The sequence below is a fragment of the Aulonocara sp. 'chitande type north' Nkhata Bay genome, linkage group LG20, assembly GCF_057382095.1.
Source record: "Aulonocara sp. 'chitande type north' Nkhata Bay isolate Kocher_YH1m ecotype deep benthic linkage group LG20, A_spYH_male_GT1.1, whole genome shotgun sequence".
Lineage (NCBI taxonomy): Eukaryota > Metazoa > Chordata > Actinopteri > Cichliformes > Cichlidae > Aulonocara > Aulonocara sp. 'chitande type north' Nkhata Bay.
The window spans coordinates 29,537,018-29,554,200 of record NC_141363.1 but is presented as its reverse complement, the minus strand read 5'-3'; the positions used below and the strand labels follow the sequence as shown (position 1 = coordinate 29,554,200).

The window sequence follows — 17,183 nt, the reverse complement described above, 5'->3', positions numbered from 1 at the left end:
TATAGTTTTAAACAGGTATTTATCACTTGTATGTTAAGTTTACATCCAAGCCATTTATTACTGATACCATCTAATTATATGCTTGTAATTTTTCTTACTGCATCATTTTGAAACATTCTTTCTTCTTGTTGTTTACCTTGGATTTCTTTGTATGTAGATGTGGAGAAGCAGAGACATCAGACAGTTTGTTTCTCTGATAGTCACACTTATTAGTGGGAAAAAGTGACTAAATAAAACCAATAACTACACTTTAAGGTCACTTACATTTCAGGTAGATAACTTAATCAGACTGATTTATGTCCTTCAAAGAAACCACTGACGCCTGTTTCCCTAATTATTCTTCAGTGTACAGTATTATCAACACCCCGATATTTTTTGTATTTGCTCAACAGAATTGTGACATTAAATTTCTCCCGCTGCCTTTAATGTCCATGTTTTATAAACCCAAGGACTAAGGGTTGTTGTTTTGACCTGATTTGCCATCTCTAAAAGTCAGTCAGTAGCCCTGTATTACAATATTCAGCTAAAATATGTGTATATGGCTGCTAATTGCTGCGAGGTAAAGCATCGTTACCTGATTTGCGTTCTAAATCCAACATCTGCAAAACTCTTTTTGAGGGCAAACGTTTTGACAAAGACATGCACTTAATTTGTAGTCAATCATGGCACTTCCGGTTTGACCCTGCTGTTCTGACTGCAAATAACGGCACAACGAGCAGTTGAAGCGGAATGGTATCGGCCTCTTAAAGACCCAGACCTTTCCTGAACACAGAGCTTACTGTCTCCTAAACATAGCCTTAAATAAACTTTTATTTTTTTTTTGTTATTTTTTCCATTATAATTGTACATTTTAAAACATAAGTTGTTGACTGATTCCTGTTGATTCCCTCCACATCAGGAATCAGACAATGATTACACAGACATGTGTAATCAGACAATGAGCTTATTTTTAATGCCCACTTGAAAACTAATCAAAGCTGGCAACAAAAAGACGAAAAAGACAAGTCTGATGTTTTATTCTGAAACCTACAAAGCTCAAAACAAGCATTCAACTAACCAGGATTGCGATTGTGTGGTACAAGATCATATAGCAAGAAATATTAATGACAAAAGTTAGAATATCCATTCACATTTGCAAATGAATTCAAAGACACGTTCTGCTTTATCAGAGCAATACAAAAACAGCACGTTACAATGACAGACTTTTGAGATCTTATTTGGCAAAAATCCACCCCCCTTTTGTCAGGAGGAGCTATCCTGTATTTATTTTTTATTTTTTTTTAGCTCTGGCATACAGTACATACACTGCCTTTCAGCTGCTTCAAGTAACCAAGATCCATATTACACAGAGTTCATTGTAAAACTGAGGAAACGAACACGCAAAAGTTGCATTTGAGCAATGAAAAGCCTTCTGTTATAATGCTTACAGCACACATTTTAAAAAATACTGAATCAGTCACTAAAAGAACAAAACAAAAAACAGACAAAAGTATATGTACATCCCTGAAAGAAACAGCAAACTCAGAGAGGTGATGGAAAAAAGGACGACATTCTGTGCGCTAATAGTTGTGCGAGCATAGTGCTGGGGGTTTTCTGATCTTCACACTGTCACCAGTCTGTCATTTCATTTCATCTTTCACACTAAAATTACACAAATGAAAAGTCATCACATCACCTCTCTCTCGTGTTGCGTCTCACAGTCTCCCATACAAACATTTGTTTAATTCATTATTCTATGACAATATAGATTTATTTCTCAATAAATCTGATGGCTTACAAATTTCAATACATTTGATCTCACAAAAGATAATACTAATGCGTCCGTCGCTGCTGGGTCACAGGCAGATAGCTGCAGCTACATACGCAATACTGTAGTTTTGTAAGAGAGAGATGCCCTTCGGCAGCTTGGTCAAATGGTTAAGGAGTTATTTTCCTATACATAGCTAATCCTTATGTACAGCACAATTATTCACCTGCGATCGGCTCTCGAGCAGAGGCTTACCTTCCTCCTTCACTGCCCTGCAGCAGCAACACAGTGGAAACATTTTGACATCTCCTGCAAACCATTTTCATATCAAAGGCATGGGTATAAAAGGTAAAACATTAAATAGGTTTAAAACTCATAGTCTTTATCGGCCATGTCGATCGCCCAGGCGAACTTCTCTCTCTGGGTTTTGTTGTAGATTTTCTCAATGGGAATACCGAACTTCTTGCACCTGGGATTGGAGGAAAGACAAGACAGAATGAAAAAAGAAATACTGTGTGAAATGCAACAGTGGCAGTTCGACAAATAGGTTGATAAAAGAGTGGTTTTGTTTCAGCTGATGGCTGCTGTCAGGTCTTGCGAGCTTCCGTTAACTGCAGTTTTCTTACGCTTCTGTATAATTACGGTTTCAGATCCCCTCGCTCTCTCTTTTGCTTTTTGAGTGTTTCATTTGACAAAAACAATAAAACACAATATGAACGATTTCAAGATTAAGAGATTTGACTTAATTTTTCATATATTCTCTACATATTGTTATAACTTGGCCACAAAAAGCATGCAGTGAAAGTCTGCTGTCACGTCAATACTAATACTGGATTTTATTTTTTGTTACAGTACTGGTAAATTTGCAGCAGTTTGTTGGATATCAGTAGGACATCACATCGTCTTTGGCTTGGAGACTGACTGGGCCGTTTGTCCTTGGTTTGCAGGCAATCTAAACAATGTGGCATGAAAGTGTCCATGTGACTCACTGAACAGGAAAGTCTAAGAAGAATATTAGAGAGCAAATCAGCTGCAAACAGAAAATTAGTTTCTGTTTTCTAAGAAAGGTTTTATGCACACATTCACAGAACACTGAACTACTGGTGATGGTAAAAAAAATGATTCACTCTGGTTACACGGCCCTCGTGTAGGCTTCTTTTTCTACCACAAACTTATCAGTAGAAACACCTTATACCAACTGTCAAGCACGGTGGTGGAGGGGTGATGATTTGGGCTTGTTTTGACCTGGGAACTCAAGTATTCTTGAGGGAGATGTCAGGCCATCTGTCCAACAGCTAAAGCTCAGCACAAGTATGGGCAATCGCAATTCCAAGCACAGCAGCAAATCTACAAAAAATAAGAGTCGAGGTGTTGCAACAGGCCAGTCAAAGTCCAGACCTCGACCCGAATGAAATGTGGTAGGCCCTTAAGAGAGCTGTGCAGATGCCCACAAACCTCAATGAACTAAAGCAAAACTAAAGCTGTAAAGAAATGTGTGACAAAGTTTCTTCACAACAATGTGAACGAGTCTTACAGAGAACAATTACTTTAAGTTATTGCTGCTAAAAGCGGTTGTTGGGGTCGAGTTTTTGAAAGCTTTCTTTTTCACATCATTGTGATCTGAGACGTCTGGAACAAAGGTACTTAATTGACACACAAGATTTTACAAGCCTGCTGCCTGTGGCAGGACATAAAACATATTTATCCATCCTTTTTTAAATCTGTTTATTCAATTCAGGGTCGCAGGGAGGCTGGAGTCTATCCCGGCTGTGTTGGGGTGAAAGGTACACAGTGGACAGTTTGACAGTCAATCGTTATGCTCTCATATTATTTCTAATACATAAAAACAAACACACAGCTTCTGATTTTGTAGTTTTTACATAAAAAACAATTACGGTTTATAATTGAAGGTTAAACCTTAACATGTGGATCCAATACTCTAACAAACTAACAATCACACTTCACACAGCTTTATGTGACTGTTGAGGGCAAAGTTAAAAGCATAAAATGTGGCAAGAATGGAGTAGAAGAAGAATAAAGACAGAATGAAACACTTTTGATTAGACAGCTTTGACAAAGATTACTTAATAAATATTACGATGTATATTAAGTATTTATACTTCTTCTGCAGCGCGGTACTGTTTATGTTATGGTCTCAAGGGTCTTGTGTATTATTTGGACCCTCAGTTAACATTAGTGAAAGTCAGTTTCTGTTTAATTGCTGCTGCTGCTTTTAATGTTTAAAGTTTTTGATCTTTGTGCTCAACTTCTGAGTCCTTGCTTCAGATTTATCATTTTGTTGACAGTTAATTTTGAAATTTGTAGATAAAGACTCAATAAAGACTTTCCTGGTTAAGTCATCCAAAAGCTAAAGCTGTTACTGAGATATAATAAAATGAGAGAAACCATGATTAACTAGCTAAAATTTTAATTTCCTAGCCGTTAAGCCAGTGTACCTTCACCATACCATTACTCACAAATACCATAGTTTACACCATGTTCCCATGCACCACCCTTTATTAGGATCCCCATCCCTTACGCCCTACAACCAAGAAAATCACGGAGGATTCCTGTATCCATTGTGCTTGAGGAGGAGGTTCTCCATAAATAGCTGTGGGGCATCGGTTAAGGAGGGCGGACCGCCATGTTCCCCCTCTCTATGGCCAAGTCCCTCCATTCACCCACAGACAGCACCTCATTGCCTTCCCACATGGAGGAAGGAGGGCTGTTTTGCGACGCTCCCTAGCTTTCAGAAACAAACCCCATTGTTCCTCACGCTCACATGCTTTTCTTCCTCTTATTTTCCTTTTGCAGCAGTTAGCTTTTTTGCTTGAGCTGCTCCTTTTCCTACAATGCAAAAGCATTTCCTGCCTTTCTGTCACCAAGGGTAGGTATGGACTGCACATACCCACCCACCCAGAGGCTGCCTGCCTATTTATCAGTAGGGGGGTTGCTCATAAAGTCATAGTATAAAACAACAAACAAACAAACAAACAAACAAAAAAAAGATGCTCTGATTAAATAATAATTAACAGCTAATAAACGCAGATACAGAATGTCTTCTGTGCACAATAAATACCATGCCACAGAGATGCGTGGATCCAGGTAATTAAGCTTGGAGGTTCCCAGAGCAATTTGTTTGTTCTCCTCTCTGTCTGTGGCTTGCACCTGGAGTTTCATCAGCTGCTCCTCTATCCTCTGTACAGCTTTACGCTTCATCTCCACAGCCCTTACAAAGAAAAACAAACACAGGGCAGAGAGAAGGAAGAAGACAGATACACAAGATGCAAAGGAAAACAAAGACGGGGGTGTACGAAGGCGGGGAGACAGAGAGAGACGAGGAATTATAACGACAGACTTTAAATGCCCTGGACACCATTTAAACTTCGTTGCTGAGGAGCAAAGATGTTTAAGTAATTAAGTAATTGATCAAACTCTCTTGTACTCATTAGCGGTGCTAATGTTTTCTTACTTTTTGCTCTTGTCATCATGGGAAGCCTTGTGATCAGCTTTGGCAGCCTTCAGCTGCTTCCTGGCTGCTGATAGTTGATTTTGTTTCTCATCGATCTACAATCACAACAAATGCACACAGAGTGAAGTCTAAAAGCTGCACCACCAAAAGAGTGGATAGCTTTACCTTTAATGGGTACAAAAAAAAATGCCTGTTTACTGAGAACAAATTCTAATGGAGGAATAACAAAACCAGAAACAATCGTAACACAGACGTTTACCTTGTTCTGAAGATTTTGCATGGACTTCTCAAATGTTTTAGGCGGAGCTCTCTGGTGGTTGCAAAGAATGGCCACGGCCCGGTTGGCTCGGTTGTACGATAGGATCTTTGCTGGGATGCTGTCATCAGCTGTTGATCCAAAAACAACATAAGAGGAAAAGTTTAGAATGATTTAAATTTAAAATGACCCAAACTTTGCTGTGTAAAGGGTTTAGCCAATTTGCTAAATTGCTGCTAACCTGCTGTTACTATAATTCTATCACATAATGTAATAAAGTAGTTATTTTTGAATGGAAAGGCCCAAAAAGGCATTAAGTGTACAATGCTCATGTGAACAGTTATTATTAGTCATTCCTTCTTCCTTTTTCACCTTTCCTCTGCGCTGTTGCTCTCCCAGGTTTAATGAACAGACACGCGTATAATGACATCTGTCTGTACAGTACAAGTAGACTGGTATACAGCTTAAAAGTACAGGCTTAAAGTTACCTGTGTGAGAGGAGCAGGAGTCAGTACTTTTGTTTACATGGTGGAAACAATACTTTAATACCTGCACTGTCATGAATATAAACTCCAGAGTCCAGGTGTCACAAACAGTGACTGTAGAAAACAAAATCACTTCTACAGTCACTGGTCACAACACAGCACAGAAGCCACCAGTTACAGCTTCACATACACTCCCAGGTCACTTTATTATGCAAACTTGTTCAGCTGCTTGCAAATATCTAATAAGCCATGGCAGCAGCTCAGTACATTTAGGAATGCAGACACGGTCAAGTTCAAAGTGAGCGTCAGAACGAGAAAGAAAAGTGATTTAAATGTCTTTGAACCTGGCGTGCTGGTTGGTGCCAGGCTGGTCTGAGTATCTGAGAAACAGCTGATTTGCTGGGATTTTCCCATACAACTATCTCTAATGGTACAGAGAACTGTATAAAAAAGAAAAAATATCCAGTGAGCAGCACTTCTCTAGGAAAAAATGCCTTGTTCATGTCAGAAATCAGAGAAGAATAATCTGAATGCTTCGAGCTGACAGGAAGGAAACAGTAAAAGTTAAAGAACCAATTGTTATACCCAAGGTATGCAGAAGAGCACCTCTAAAAGCACAACACATTTAACACTGAAGAAGACGGGCTACAGCAGCAGAAGATGACACCGGTGCCACATCAGTCAGCAAAGAACACGAACATGAGTCTACAATTTGCACGAGCTCACCCAAACTGCACAACAGAAGATTGGCTCATCTGATGAGATTTGAGTTCATTCTGTAGAGTCAGAATTTGATGTACATGAAAACACTGATTCATCCTGTCTTATAATAGTTCAGACTGCTGCTGCTGGTGTAATGTTGTGGGATATGCTTTCTTGGCAGACTTCGGGCCCCTTAATACCAGCTGAGCCTGCCTGAGTATTGTTGCTGAATCCATCTAACCCCGCTCCTGTCAGGATAAAACACCATGTCACAAAGCTTAGATCATCTCAGTCTGGTTTCTTGAACATAACAAGAAGTTCACTGTACTCAAACAACCTCCACAGTCACCAGATCTCAAACCAATAGAGAAACTTTGGAATGAGGTAGAATGGGAGATTTGAGTTATGGATGTGTGGCTGACAAATCTGCAACAACTGATGCCGTCATATGAATGTGGACCAAAATCTCTGAGGAATGTTTCCAGCACCTTGTTGAATCTATATCATGAAGAATTAAGGCAGTTGTGAAGGCCAAACCTGAGAGTAGCAAAGAGTACCTAATAAATTGAGACTAGCACTAACTTATTTAATGATGACAATGAGTTGCTATAAGACTACATGAAACCATTTTCACTCACAACAGGTCAGCTCCTTGAGCTGCTGTTGCAGGGTGATGGAGGCGTTATAGGTACGGAAAACTTTGGCTGTAAGTCCATCCATCAGCTCCTGTAGGTGCTTATTTAGAATAGATGTCTGCAGGAAACACAGAAAAGAAGAGGGAACAACAGTTAAGGAGGGCAGGTGAATCAGAATTATACAAAGTAGTTAAAGTAAACAGTTAACGTGAAGGCAGGTATTCTTGTGTGTTTCTCACATTCAGTCTGTCAAAGAGGTCGTCTTCAGGCTGTTTGTTTTCCAGGAACAACTGGAGGTTTTTAAAGACCTGACAGGAAACAAGAACGAAGATGTACTCAGCCTCAAATCAGTCACTTACATTTAACTCTTAAAACTGTGGCCATGGATGCACTGACACATTGTTACCAGCAGAGGGTGTGGGTTTATTTGTGCCCATGATGACAAGTGCAGGTGGTTTATAGACTGCAGGTTAGTGTGCTTTGTGTGAGTGCTTTTTAACTGGTACTTCAGAGGAAATGCAGCCAAATAGACAGGACCCAGACGTGCTGAAGAATTTGCAATTAAAAACGCGTGTGTGTGTGTGTGTGTGTGTGTGTCGTTTGTACACTCTGTTAATGGCAGGAAACAGACCACCCTGTGAGGCAGAGCTGACGGAAAACTATTTCTTTCTGATCACCTGCCTGTACAAACATCCTCCATAGATTAGAACATTTTTATCTCATCAACACTAAATTCCACATCTGTCATTACACAACCAATATCTGCCACAGCACCTCTTTCTTCCCTCATTAACTCCTCCCCTTCTCATTTCCTTCCTTACCCTCTTCTCCACGGGTATTTTGTTGTAGTAGCGGATGGAGTCTTTTCCTAAAAAGTCAAACTCCACAACGTACTCCTGGTCGTCCAGCTTGGGGTACAGTTTGATGTGTTCCACTCGCAGCGAGCAGCAGCCAACGGTGTCCGCCGTCTCGCCTTCCTCCTTTTCGTTACCTGCCCTCAGAGCCAGCTATGAGAAAAACACCAAACATCACAAACATAAGCAAAACTTCAGAGCAGAACATTTGGTCAGGATTTATGTAGGCCCTGTGATGAACTGCTGAGCTGTTAGAAATTAAAGGATACCACATTGTTTGATGGAAATTAACATTTTCAGCCTACAGAGGGCTGAATTTAAAGACATCCCAAAAACCACAAAGATGCTGGTCTTCTATGGCAAATGCCAATCAGGCTCCACAGTTTCATGCAGTGAGCACAGAGCCCAGCTCACCCTGCCCCTTGCACAAAGGAGCAGATACTGGTCCTACTGATGGGTTAAGGACTTTCTACGGTCAGCAAACCTTCTGGTAATGACACGTATTGATGTGCCATCCTGGAGGAGCTGGACTACCTGTGAAACCTCTGTAGGGTGCAGGTGTTGCCTCATGCTACCAGTAGTGACACTGACCCCAGCCAAAGAGGGAGGAAGAAGAGGGGAAGCCGTCTAAGATAAGATTTAATTGCTGGGATTTTTATAGATGGAGATGATATGACGTATGATAGGGAACTAGCCAAAGAAGCAATGTTGAAAAAGTGAAAAGTAGATTGAAGTTGGAAGGAAATTCATTCTAATTTGGTGGGGTTTATATCTCAAGCACAGACATCAGGACTGCCTCTGCACGTGGGCCCACGGCCCTGGATGTCTGGAGTGAGAGATGAGACGAGGAGTCAGCAATGGCCTTATGGTGGCCTGGAATATGTTCAGCTCGGAATAGGAACTGGTGAGTGACTGACAGCTGTGGAGGACAACACATTAAAGGGATGATGGACGGAAATGAGAACGTAGTGCTTGGAGGCATAGGGAATGCACGAGATGTGAAAATTCAGCTGAATTATCTACAATAGTTCACGTCACTTTACAGCAATTTCCCTTTTCAACCTACTACTTCCACTAGTTCTACTTCTACTACTTAAATCAAAGCTGCTGTACGTTCTTGTCTATAATCTACTTTATCTATTTTATCACTTGGTGCAGTCACCATAATTTTATTGTATTCTTATTTACCTTGTCTATGAAGTACAGCGCCACAGCTCTCTGTCTGATCCTCATCTCTTTTGACTTCCAGTCCTCTCTGTACTGAGCACGGATGCGATCCACACACTTCTTTAAACGCCGGGCAGTTTCATATTTCTGCCAGTCCTTCTCCCCCTGCACACACACACACACACACACACACACACGTACGTCCCATCATTGGGAAAATGGTAGAAAAAAAAGGTTACTGGGGGAAAAGGCGGCGAAAGCGCGGGTACCTTGATCCTGGAGCTCGGGTTTAACATGATGTACTTGATGGAGCCCTGGATGTTCTCTGTCCAAGATGCTAACCAGGTTACTTTGTTGTCATGTCGAACCTCCTTCCATTTTGTCCCTGGGGGAGGTTTGGGGTGCTTGGAGTCCCTACATAAAAAGAGCCAGAGTTACCAAACAGGTGCAAAACATGCTGGCACATTTCCACTGATCTATGTTTGGAGCTGTTCCCACGGTGGAGCTTTGTGCTGATTTAAAAGCGTTCCTCAGAGGTACCAAAAATTAAATAACTGATCTTTTTTCTGCAGTGTAAACACCACAGGTATGAGACAATAGTGCAAAGAGAACATAAAATCCCACCTTCCAGTATGCAGGGGTGAACATGTCCTCCCTGGCTTGTGTTATTGTTTGCACGGATACAGTTTACACTGACAGGAAGACCACCTTTGACATGGTGCCAGAAGCGCATGTGTGTGTCAGTGATACATCTGCCATACTGTATATGCGACAGGCAGCACGTACAATCTTTTACCCAGTGTTTTTTCTTTGATGGCAACTGACCGCTACAATTTAGCTTTCCCATAAACTCTCCCACACATCCCGTCTCCAAAGCAAAAACAACATCATTTCCACAGTCTGTAAATAAATACGGTAACCACAAAATCAAAAGACAGAAGCACAGATTAACAGAAAACAAGGCAGACAGGTGGTAAAACAAGGTGATCGGTGTGGGGTAAATGCCTGTGACCTCCTGACCAAACACTTCATCAATACTCAAAGCCTCATCAGTTGCTGCTTATTATATCCTTTCACATGCACACATCCTCTTATTTTATCCCTTTAACAACAACAGTCTCATCATCTTTCACATGTCCTCACCTAAAATGGTTTTACAGGGCCACCTTGTGGTAAATCTCATAACCAAACACGATAACAACAACTTGTGTCCAGATTTTATGTTTCTGCTATGCTTCGCCTCTGAAACAGGAACGGTTAAAGATCAGGGCAGCTGAGGTGGCGATAACGGTGACAAAGAGATTTCCTACTTGCTACAGTTAATAATGATGTCTTCGGGTCTGATGCGCCGCTTCAGCATGCCCATCTTTGGATGGTCCCCCCGTCCTCGGAAAAGGCCCGGCGGCTCGATGCGGAAATTTCCGATCCTCTCCTTGTGGTTGTCCATGATGCAGAAACCATACTCCTGAAGGAGCCGTTCATTTTCCTCTTTGATTTTCTACAAGATGTATGAAGATATATTGAGAAATCCCAGAGTTCTCGAGGTTGGAAGAGTGCACCTAACTGCAATACCTGTTTCTCCTCTTTAGACATCTGTTTCCGAGCTTCTGACTGGGCCTTGAAGTACTCGCTCATCTCACTGAAGTCACATTTATTCAGGTCAGTAATCACAGACTTCTCCTCTGATGTCATTTCCTAAAATAAAACAGAAGACATGTGAAGCCCCATTTAAATACTTGGAAATTCACACTATCTGCAGAGCCATGTCCATTTTCCTCACCTTCCTCCAGTCTTTAAAGAAGTTCTTCCTAAAGATGTCCTTCGTGGTATACTCATGATCCAACATTTTGGCAAAAAATGTTGCAACCTCTTCAGCAGGAGCACTCAGCTTCATAGGCTTACCTACAAATACAGGAAATTACATTATTTTAATAAAAGATAATAATAAGTACACAAAAATAAGTTTTCTTTAATACAAACTGACTCACCACCATAGTAAAATTTAACTTTGCCTGGCAAGGGTTCGTATGGAGGCGCAAACACTGGACCTTTATGTTCCAGGAAGCGCCATTTGGAGCCGTCGGTATATCTTTCCTCCTCCCACCTAATCATGACAAACAACAACACAACACAACCGATGAGAGAGAAAAAACTGCACTTTATCTAAATAAGTGGTTTGTAATTTCCTGAGGAAAAGATCAATTTGTGTCTATAATTAACTCACCATTTCCACTTCTCTTCTTCTTCTTTTTTCACTTTCTTCCCGTCTGTTCCTTTTTTGTCTTTTATCTTCTTTTTGTGCTTTATACCCTAAAAAATGGATTCTATTAAATAGATCTACAAGGAGATACACAGCAGATGCCCCAACCCGGAAAATATTTTTGTCATTACAGTGTATTAACATGTAATAAACCTCATCTTCCTCGTCTTCGTCGTACTCATGTTTCCTCTTTTTGGCCTTTTTGTCGTGTTCCAACTTGACTTTTTTGGGCTTGTATTCATATCTGTAGAAAATTACACCACTACATGAACAACCAAAGCTGAACTGCAACTACAAGCGTATTGGATTCATTTGAATGACACCTACTCTTCATCATCATACTCTTGTCTGGAGCTCTTGTTGTATTGGGGTGAGGGGTAGAAGCCATTGTCTTCCTCAGGTTCACTCTTAATGCCAGCAGGGCTCCTGTCTCTAATTGGCACGTCAAACGCATTGAACAGCATTTTAGTAAATGACAACAAAGCAATAACTGCTCTTTAGTATAATTATTTTAAAAGCAAATAACGGCTGATTCATGAGTACTTTTACTGCATGATAACTGCAAAGGTCTTTAGCCATCTGTCATTTCTTGTTATTTTGCTAGAAAAACAGGAAATGGGTGCAGTGATGGACTGAAACGTGCAGGCACAAATGACACTGCAGACTATAAGTCAAAAACAGAGTTTGTGCAATTCTAAAATGAAAGTCAATATTTGGTATGACCACATTTATAAAGTCTCTTAGGCAAGCCTGTAATTTCTTTAAATCTTCAGGAATCGTTCTCCAGGCTTCTAGAAGGACATTCAAAGCTCTTCGTTGGATGTTGGCTAATCCATGACTGACCGTGTTTCTTTCTGCATTTTCTATTTTTTTTCTTTCAACTATATTAGTAGTGTGTTTTGGAATAAATAGCAAGCTGAAAAATAAAGGATTTGCCAGACACTTTTCAAATGATATTCCAGGTTCAATCAAAATCTGTCACGTTACTGTGTTCATAATTTTATCAATTTTGGCAAGTGCCATTTTTATGCTTGAATCATGCATACATCAGTGTTAAGTGTCTTAAAAAAACAAACAAAAAAAACATTCCTCTGAAAATGGTCAGGTACAAGGACTGGACTGAAAATAAGTAAAAACACAAAACAAAAACAAAAAATCAGCCAATGTTCAAAGTAAAACTTTGAAAAACCTTCGGATATAATGGAGAACTGTTGTTCAAGAGCATTTTACCACTAGAAGTAATAGATAAAGAAATGAAATGTGCTTCAGGACTTGTGCAGAGTCTGTAGCTGCAACAAAGCGATCATGTTTACCTCACATATCCATTTTCCTTCTCCCTTTTAGGCTTCTCTAAATGAGATGATTGAATCTGAGAAATGAGAAAATATAGAAAACCATGTTAAAACGTATGCCACACCTTTGCCAACTTTAAAAACTAATTTTAAACTTTAGCATATAGTCAGAGTTAACTGAAAACCAGAGGGGCTCTGGTTGCTTGTCAGTGTTTGTTTCTAATGAGGCCAATCTCTCTGGAGGATTTTAGAAACGTTAAAAAAAACAGGACCAAAAACAATTTGTCACAAAAAATAACGACTCACAATCTTTACTCCAAACACATATAAAGCTTTTCATTTAAAAGCATACCGACGACCCATAAACAAACCTTCTCTTCTCTCCTCTTGTCTTTGTCCCTGTCTTTGTGTTTTTGTCTGTGTTTGTCTGAGCTGCTGTCGCTGTGCTTCAGTCGCTCTTTGTCTTTGTCTCTGTGTTTCTTCTCAGAGTGCTCCTTGTGCTCACTAGAACACAGAAGACACAAAAGGCAGAGATCAAGCGTAAAAGGTCAGACGAGGTCTGGATGTGCAGACACAGAAGATGCCATCACAAAAAAAAACAAAAAAACAACCACCGGCAACGTACGCTTATCGTTTTTAATCACACAAAGACAGAGACGCGGGCTGTCAACAATAACGGACAAAGTAATGACAGCTACTTATGACACACAAAAAGAAACCATAACAAATCCACAATGGTTCCAAGATTGAAAGATTTCATTAAGAAACTTAATTTGACGTTGCTGTATTTATTTTAGTTAAATCAGCAGTCACTTATTGAGTCTTTCATATTACTGTGTTTGATACTGACAAAATGAAATTTGGATTTTGTCAGGATCCTCCTCATTTAAAATGTTCCCATAACACCGCAAAAGTGAATACATACCATTACAAAGACTTAACTCTGAAAACCGATTATTTCAAGAGAGTAAGGGAACAGCCAAACATAAAGGCAGGTGTGAATGATGTTTAGCAGATCACCAAATAACTGAGACAAAGAAACAGACATCTTACCTGTTGCTGTGCTTGAATTTCTCTCGCTCCTTGTCTTTTTTGTGATCTTTGTGTCTGTGTTCCTTGTCTTTGTGCTTGTCTTTATGTTTGTGTGTGTCTACAGTACAAGGGAGAAATCAACTTGTTGAGAAGCATTTAAAGATATCAGAACAAAAACTTTTTAAATGATTCTTTCACAATTAGCTGTTTGCAATTTGCATGATTTGTCAGGATGTGTCACCTCCAAGGCAACATTCACTTACCAACACTTTATTAGGTACACTTATTCAATTGCTTGTTAATGCAAATATCCAATCAGCCATTCACATGAAAGCATTTATTATGTATTCAGGCAGCATCAAAAAGGTGAGGAAAGGTGAAGTGATTTTTGATGTGGTGTGGTTGATGGTGCCAGATATCCCAGACATTTCAGAAACTGCTGATTTACTGGGATCTTCCCATACAACCATCTCTAGGTTTACAGAGAATGGTCCAAAAATATTTACAGAGAGCGGCAGTTATCTGGGAGAAATCGTCTTGTTGATGCCACAGATCAGAGTAGAATGGCCAAAGTGCCTATAGGAAAGGAACAGTAAGTCAAATAACCAATTGTTACAACCAAAATGTGCAGAAGAGCATCTCTCAGCAGCAGAAGACCACACTGGGTGCCACTCCTGTCAGCTAAGAACAGGCTAAAATTTGCACAGGCTCACCACAATCACCAGATCACAAGTCAAAAGAGCACACTATGGGATGCATGGCTGGATGGATATGCAACTTACAAATCTCCAGCATCTATGATGCCATCATGTCGACATGGGCCAAACTCTCTGAGGAACGTTTCCAGCACGTCGTTGAATCTATACCACTAGAAATTAAAGTAGCTCTGAAGGCAGGCCACAGCCTGCGCAAAGTGTACCTAATAAAGCGGCAGCTGAATGTACATGCCTTGGTAAAGCTGCAACAAATCTACTGAGAAGTGACATCTTAAGGACGAACTGTGCAACAAACGTCCATTCCCTTACTTCTGGTTCCAAATCTCGGAGAAACACTTTGTCAACAAACATGCAAACACACAAAACAAAAATCTCTTAATGCATGCAGAGATAATTGCAATGAGACAATAAGAGACACAAATCTCCAAAAGAAGAACTTGGCTGGTGAGGACTGGGGGGGGGCTAAGTATGTTTCATACCCACCCAGCAAAACATCATTCCTCCACGGGTATTTTCCACATAGATCAATTTTGTTTTCATACACTCCTGCTGCCAGCCAAACGACTAGCCCATAATGATTCTGCATGTTCTCCTAATATTAAAATGCTTCTTGCTGAGTAAAATCCCCCCAAAGGTAGACCTGAAACAGTCTGATCATCACCTTGTGACTCTCTGTTGTCATGGCAGTTTAATAACCACATAATCAGCTTTTGTAATATATACCACATTTTAATAAGAAACTAATTTCCCTCAGACAGCTTTGCTTTGCATCAAATAAAGCATTTAAACAAAAAAGGCTGCTCCCAACTTAAGTGTAATTTAAGTATAATTTGTGCCAAAAAAATAAAAAAATGTGGATGTTTTTAATAATGCCGTGCAACTTTTTTCAGTGTGTGAGAGGGCTTGAAGTTTGGTGTGAGTATTCCTCGTTAACAGTGCAGATAAATATCTCTTAAGGAAGGATGGAGGCAGAGCACAGGTGGTGGTGAGATAGGGGCAGGGAGAGGCGATAAGCTCCCAGCTCTCGCCTCCATATCACGGCAGACAGTTGGCTCTGTGCTCGGCGCCCTGCCTGCTTCATACAGAAAAAGAAAATGGCGCAGAGACTAAGTCCTCAGCCCCAATTCGGCCACTTTCGGCTCCAAAATTCGCTGCGATTCCACGCACGTATCGCCAGTCTAAAGCATGCAAAATTTACACGACGCCAGGCCCTTTCGGAATACCCCGTCAGATTAAAAAAACGAGACTGGCAAGGGTGCATTTCAGACCCTCTTTTTGAACAATAGCCGCAAGAGAGTGGAGGAGAAGGGACTTAGTCTCTGGGACGCCATTTCTGTCCTTTAAAAAAACTAACAGTAGACAGATTCCAGCTGGAAATCAAGAGTCAGAATGAACAAGAAAATCCTCATTAGAGGTCCTACCGCTTCCTTTAGATCCGGAATTGACCTGAAAATTGTGAAAAATATGTTTTTAATATTTCAATTTTAAAAACGCCGGTAAGCTCGCTTATTCAAGTTTCAATAGGAATATACGCTGAGCCTAGGAATGTGCGTATTTCTGCACAACAAAGAGCCGAGAGAGCACAAAAATGTAAAAGTTTTCTCCTAAAATAAACAGAGCAGCCTAACTTGCAGCGACAGCTAACGTTAATTTGCGCTCATTTCATATCCTGATGGTTAATACTTGTGTTATGTCTGTTATTGCTGAGAGAATTGATCCAAAACTGTACAGAAGACACTAATTATCGGCCAAAAGCTACCTGGGAGTCTCCGCGTCCGTGGTCTCCGCTCATGGTCAAGTTGTTTTTGTTTGTTACGCAGGTAAAGTTAAGAGTAGACAGCTGTTAAAGGATGCAGCCGCACAGGATGCGAGGCTCGGGGAACCCTTACTGACAGCCTGGAATGGAGTCCCGATGTTTACCGACTGCGCATGCGCAACCCAACCTGGAAGAAGGCTGTGCATGGTCCTTACCTGAACCGCTATCATAACACCATTTTTACCGGGTTGGTGAGGACACTGGACATAAAAGATCGGAAAACTGGAAATTGTGTTGGAGCCCAAAGATTTTGAACTTTTAGCTGTTTCACAAGTTTTTACAGCTTTTCCTGTTGGGCTTCAATTTGATAAATATGTGTGTAAACTTACGGAAAAAAGTTATGTTAGCTCAGTGTGAACATTTGTTGTTATTTTATAGCATATTTCTATAGTACATATTGGAAAAACCAAACCAAAACAACAACAAAAAACCCCACACTTTGTTATGTTAAGTCCAAAATTGATGTCATGTCCAGTGGCCACATTGAAGTCTTTTGATCCTCGGGCCCCATGTTTGACATCTATGAACAAACATTGAAAATGTGACGTCATTCAGGGGTAAAAGCGCAAAGGATTCTGGGAACGAGTGGCAAGTGGTACTAGCGCACGCAGGCTTTCACATGAAGACAGTCACACAGCGATAAAAAGAAACACAAAAAATGGCAAGAATTTGTTGTATTATTAACTGCAATAGCCGGTCGCATGACAGCCACGGGAAGCCGACGGTAAAGAGATCGGTTTTTATCGGAT

General features: G+C 40.5%; 1 protein-coding gene across 1 annotated transcript; it reads right to left on the bottom strand.

Moving 5' to 3' along the window:
• Positions 1-999: 999 nt before the first annotated feature.
• Positions 1,000-16,527, bottom strand: top1b (DNA topoisomerase Ib). The gene is made up of 21 exons (XM_086277430.1): positions 16,378-16,527; positions 16,040-16,064; positions 13,924-14,020; positions 13,242-13,374; positions 12,892-12,947; positions 11,906-12,010; positions 11,732-11,822; positions 11,543-11,628; positions 11,307-11,422; positions 11,099-11,220; positions 10,891-11,013; positions 10,629-10,816; positions 9,588-9,732; positions 9,340-9,483; positions 8,119-8,304; positions 7,537-7,605; positions 7,301-7,415; positions 5,479-5,606; positions 5,220-5,314; positions 4,827-4,976; positions 1,000-2,216 (listed from the first exon to the last, which is right to left on the bottom strand). Exons 1-21 carry the CDS (start codon positions 16,408-16,410, stop codon positions 2,114-2,116), a joined length of 2,310 nt encoding a protein of 769 aa, XP_086133556.1. The 5' UTR covers positions 16,411-16,527; the 3' UTR covers positions 1,000-2,113.
• Between the last annotated feature and the right edge of the window lie 656 nt (positions 16,528-17,183).